The sequence below is a fragment of the Macrobrachium rosenbergii genome, chromosome 22, assembly GCF_040412425.1.
Source record: "Macrobrachium rosenbergii isolate ZJJX-2024 chromosome 22, ASM4041242v1, whole genome shotgun sequence".
Lineage (NCBI taxonomy): Eukaryota > Metazoa > Arthropoda > Malacostraca > Decapoda > Palaemonidae > Macrobrachium > Macrobrachium rosenbergii.
This window is the reverse complement of record NC_089762.1, coordinates 49,142,391-49,148,390: the sequence shown is the minus strand read 5'-3', so window position 1 is coordinate 49,148,390 and position 6,000 is coordinate 49,142,391. Positions and strand designations below refer to the sequence as shown.

Genomic DNA, 6,000 nt, shown 5'->3' with positions numbered 1-6,000 from the left:
CTGATACAGATCGGCTAATTACAGCGACTTGGTTATCTAGTGTTATGGCTGTAATCATTTCTTCCTTGTAGTGCTTTTTCTTTTGCCAGGTGATTTCTTAATCTTTTAGTAACTGGGTTCGCGTAACGTTTTGTTGTGCCCTTTAAAGTCCTCTCAGTTATGTTTTGCGTTTGATTGGAGTATCTACGTTGATATTTGAGGTTGATGGAATATAGATCTGGTATTACCAAATTTAGTTGCAACGTACAGAAAGAGAGTTTACAGACCTATATCCCAAACTTTGGGACGTGCCATAGTCTCTAAACCCGGGCTCCCTACGTCTTGGGTTTGAATTTCCTTGCTACAGAACACATTTATCATTACTCCTATTGTTTGCTTATCTGTACTTAGTCAGCCCAAGTTATTTTATTATTTCTGTGATGCCCTAAAATGGATGACTGCAGTATCTGCAAAAATACAAAACTGAGAAAAATGGTAGATACTGCAGTTTTCCCCTTGCCTTACTACTGATTCTGCAGATACTGCAAATGGGACCCCCTAAATTTTGCACAGAAGAATCATTCTGAAACTGCAGTAACTTGTGTTTTAGTGTCTCACGGGCCCAATAGGTGGCATAGAAAACAGGTATCAGGTATCTAATGTTTGCTCCTCCGTGACAAACGAAGTATTGTCGTTTCATCCTTTCAATTATGTCATTCATTCAGCGACAGTTTTGGCTTCTATATGAACGACAAACCATTATGAATAATGATAATTCACTGGCTGCATCGAGCACTACAAAAAAGCGGAAGAAATTATAGCACTCGCCAGATTATCGTTTCCAGTCGCTGACCAAGAATTTATTCAACCTTTTTTCTGGTTGCCAGTCACATTAGCTTTTCATTTAAGAGCACTTTATCTTTCGTTTGGTAGGGTTTGCAAGCATGTCAATTTACAATCAATGGCACAACTAATTCATTATGAATAAGTAGATTCCTACGAATGTAAAGGCCACCATATTTAGAAAAATGGGAAAATGATGAGACAAAAGTTGATATTAATTAAATTTAAAAATTTATCTTTCCTATTTAGATTCTAGGTTTTTTGCCATTTGGTTTTGAAGAGCATGGAGATGTAAGTAAATATTAACGTATATATATATATATATATAATATATATATATATATATATATATATATATATTATATATATATATATATATATATACAATATATATATACTGTATATATATATATATATATATATATATATATATATATATATATATGTCTATATATATATTACATATACACACGTTGACATGTACTTATATCTCCACGCTCTTCAAAACCAGACTGTATAAAATCTAGAATCTGAATAGGAAAGATAAATTTAATATCAACTGTTGTCTCATCACGTTACCATTTTTCTAAATATGGCGACCTTAACATTATCAGGAATCTGATGATTCATGATAAGTTAGTTGCGCCATTTACTCTGTGATCCATTTGATTTATCCATCAACATGATCATAATTTTATCACAGCCATTTAAACTCTGACTTATCACCTTTACTTATGTTGAATACACTTTACTTTATAAATACAAAAAAAAAAAAATCAATTTGATATCATTCTTGTGAAATTCATCCCAATACCTGACATTCCTCTTTATTTTCAGGGAGCATGGGCGTGGACTGGAAAGGGCGTAAGTTGAAAGTGACAGGGCGGTCAGGGTGAGCCATACATTTCCATTTGCGCACCCGCACAACCGCTGAAAATTATTCAGGACAGGGATCGCTATCCAGCCGCAATTAGAACTCCCATAGGACGAGTGATGACCCGGTATCTAACCGGGGCTGCTGTCCTCAGGTACTTGGAAGTTGTATAATGTTGTCACTATTCTCTCCACGGGACCAGACCACCTCAAAACACCTCTGTTACAGCTTTCTTACTATTGAAGAAAGAAGGGTCGAAAGGATAAGAAATTTATGGGTACAAAAATTTTTGGTAAAAGAGTTAACTGTAGGAAAAGATGGACCACAGGTATTTTGAGGTGGTTTGGTCCTGTGGAGGTACTTGGAAGTTGTATGATGTTATCACCGTTCTCTCCACGGGACCAAACCATCTCAAAACACCTCTGTTACAGCTTTCCTAATATTGAAGAAATGAGAAGGGACAAATGATAAGAAATTTACAGGTACAAAAATCTGGCAAAAGAGTCATCTGTGGGAAAAGATGGATCAGAGGTGTTTTGAAATGGTTTGGCCCCGTGGAGAGAATGGAGGAAAACCTATAGGATTAGGAAGCTCCAGAAGGAAGGAAAGGAAGACGCAAGACCTTTTGGTTGGATGGCGTGGAAGAGGTGTTGGACATGAATGGCCTTTGTATCCAATAAACACACGTGAGTTCTTGTAAGTGCTGGCGTGCTGTTGATGAGCCTATTTATATAGTTATATGAAGTGGCTGATATTTTGGAGATTTTCTGCATAGTAGAATCATCCTTGATTCAGGAGTTACAGGATGGATATAGCAGTACATAATTTTTTATCTGGAGTTCATTGGCGTCGGTATGAACCCTTTCAATATTTGCATATTAGAAAGAGTTGTAAATTAATTGAATATTAAGCCCTATAATTTCAAATACAGGCTTACTAATTAATAATACCATTATTTTCCGTCATTCAGATGAATATATACTTTCGAGAATAATATATTTTACTAATTACAGAATTGGTACATTAGTTTTGTGTCATTTTCTTTTGCCCCCCCGAAAAAAAATATCATGGCCCCACCTACGCCCCCCACCGATGGACACTGGAGCCACCCGGAATTAGGAGAACAGCTTAATAAAAGTTCTCTATTAATGTATAAAGTGTGGCTAAAGATACGCCATGCAAAGAAAGATATACCATTAAACACGTGACTTCTGCCGCGAGAAAAACTAAAATAGAGAAAACGAAACTATTGCGTGTCATTACTGCTTTAATTGAAGGCAGACTGCGTGAAAGCCGTTGCAACGGAAAACACAGTAAAACGACTAACTAATAGGTAATTGCAACGGAAAATTCAGTAAAACGATTAACCAGATAATTCCTCTTTTGTCCGCACTGTGGCGTGATGCTTTCGAGAATTAATTCGTTGACTTTACTGTGTTAAATACTGCTATGAAATACCCTGTGTTTGCTTTCGAGCGTCTCGCTTCCCCCGTGTGTTTGTTGTTTGTACATATATGCATGCATGCGTGCATGCATTATATATATATATATATATATATATATATATATATATATATATATTTATATGTATGAATATATATATATTTACATATATATTATATATACATTTATATATATATATATATATATATATATATATATATATATATATACATATATATAATATATATATATACAGAGAGAGAGAGAGAGAGAGAGAGAGAGAGAGAGAGAGAGAGAGAGAGAGAGAGAGAGAGAGAGAACATATTGTACATATGCACAATAAAATAATACATCCGAATGATTATTCATGGACTAAATTCGCTGTACTAAATCATGAACTTACGCTGTCTAATGGATTCTAGAATCTACTTCAGAACATTTGCAACTCATTACAAATGTATTAGAAAACCATTCATCATCAGTAGAAAAAAGCAAAATCTTCTTTTACTTGGAAAACTTCAGATACAGAGAACGCATTAGCCGTCACTAAATCACAGAAGAGAGTATTATGTATTGGTCGGCGAGTGCTCGCTGACAAAGAAGAATTGAATTATTCATTAGACTCATTTTTAGTTTTCTGTAATAGAAAACTATTATAGAGATGACTATTTGTCTGTCCGTCTGCACTTTTTCCTCTCCGCCCTCAGATCTTAAAAACTCCTGAGGCTAGAGGGCTGCAAATTGGTATGTTGATAATCCACCCTCCAATCATCAAACATACAGAATTGCAGCCCTGTAGCCTCAGTGGTTTTGATTTTATTTAAGGTTAAAGTTAGCCATGATCATGCGTCTGGCACCGCTATAGGTGCCAACAACACAGGCCACCACCGGGCTGTGGGTGAAGGTTTCATGGGCTGTTGCTGAATTTCATACAGCATTATATGCTGTACAGAAAACTCGTTTGCGCCGAAGAAAGTTCGGCGCATTTTTTACTTGTTTCTTTTTTGAAGTCCATTTTTCTTGTTTCCCATTCTTCATCAAAAATCGCATTCGGCAAATGAAGAAAGTGAAGGCAAATTGTCTTTTTGGGTCGTAATTTTGTCTTCTTCATGTTATTGGGTTTAAATTTAGTGATAGTTTTTGTTTTATTGAGATTTATGATTTTTTTCTTAAGTTTTTGTTATATTGAGATTTATGATTTTTTTCTTAATGAGGATTTTTGTTCATGCCTAAAAAAGTTCATGATTTTCTTTTTCTGAAGTAAACAAAATATTAGGCTTGGATTTTTCAAAGCATGATGAGTGAAAAACTGAGAGAGAGAGAGAGAGAGAGAGAGAGAGAGAGAGAGAGAGAGAGAGAGAGAGTACTAGACGTGGATTCTTCATGGCATCGAGCTTGCAAAATCTGAGGAATAAGAGAGAGAGATAGATAGACGCAAGCAGTAACTGTATACGATTGTTCCATCCACTTGCATTTACTCATTTCTGTATTTATTTATGTATTCATTTCTATATTTGTCTATTGATTGATCGATTCGTCTTGCAGTTTGTGTCTGGCGGTGAGAGAGAGAGAGAGAGAGAGAGAGAGAGAGAGAGAGAGAGAGAGACTCAGCCAGTAACATTAAACGATTGTTTCAACCACTTTTATTCATTTATTTATCTATTATTTATCTATTTCTGTATTTGTCTATTTATCTATTGATTTGTCTTCCAGTTTGTGTCTGGCGGTGAGAGAGAGAGAGAGAGAGAGAGAGAGAGAGAGAGAGAGAGAGAGAGAGAGAGAGAGACGCAAGCAGTAACTGTATACGATTATTTTATCCACTTTTATCTATTTATTCCTGTATTTATATATTTATTTATTTATTTATTTCTATATTTGTGTATTCATTTCTATATTTGTCTATTGATTGATCGATTCGTCTTGCAGTTTGTGTCTGGCGGTGAGAGCAGTAGCGGCAGGACACGCAGATGACGACTGTCACAGGTTCAAGGAACAAGAACTCCAGTCCCACCCATTCCTGGCCAGTATCATCCCTTGCACTTATGTCAAAGGTGGGTGGACTCGCCTGGATTCGACTGATCAGCGGGATGTTTTATAGGTCCTGGCTGGACGTTGTGATGTTAGCGATGTTTTTTGGCAGATTTTGGGAGTACGGAAGGAAGGGCAAGGAACGAGGCTATAAGAGAGAGAGAGAGAGAGGGGAGGAAGATGTATGAATTGACCAGGAAAAAGGGAAAGAAAAAATGTAAAGCGAAAATGGAAAGGAAAATATAAAGAGTAAAAAGAGAGAGAGAGAGAGAGAGAGAGAGAGAGAGAGAGAGAGAGAGAGAGAGAGAAAGGGAATATAAAAGGAGTGAAAGGAAAACGAGGCTGAAATGAAGTAAAAAAAAATATGAAAAGGTGAAAAAATAGTTGTGAAGGAAAATGGCGCCCACAAACCCCAGATAGAGCGACATACCCCAAAAGTAGGCAGAGTTAGGGTACTTAGGACAAAGACGTCAGCCGTGCACTCAGACGGGGCAGACTTTATCATAAGGACATATAAAGATGGCACTTGATAAAGGCACAGGCGGGCGGTCACGCTAGACATTTATAGGAAAGAAAAGAAGAATTTATTTTTCACATGATTTCTGTGTTGTATTTATTCATTTTTATTAGTTTTCTGTAAAAGAAAACAATTGTGCCAGCTTTATCTGTCCGTCCGCACTTTTTTCTGTCCGCACTTTTTCTGTCCGCCCTCAGATATCTTAAAAACTACTGCGGCTAGAGGGCTGCAAATTGGTATGTTGATCATCCATCCTCCAGTCATCAAACATACCAAATTGCAGCCCTCTAGCCTCAGTGGTTTTTATTTTATTTAA

At 36.4% G+C, this 6,000-nt stretch overlaps 1 protein-coding gene across 5 annotated transcripts in view; it reads left to right on the top strand.

Moving 5' to 3' along the window:
• Nucleotides 1-6,000, top strand: part of LOC136850869 (glycine receptor subunit alpha-4-like) — a 98,932-nt gene that overhangs the window by 55,314 nt on the left and 37,618 nt on the right. For all 5 annotated transcript variants that reach the window (XM_067124906.1, XM_067124908.1, XM_067124904.1 and 2 more), the window contains 2 exons: nt 1,660-1,850; nt 5,066-5,190. In XM_067124906.1, coding sequence (XP_066981007.1) covers nt 1,816-1,850; nt 5,066-5,190 — 160 coding nt within the window. In that variant the 5' untranslated portion in view covers nt 1,660-1,815. The remainder of the gene's footprint in view (nt 1-1,659; nt 1,851-5,065; nt 5,191-6,000) is intronic.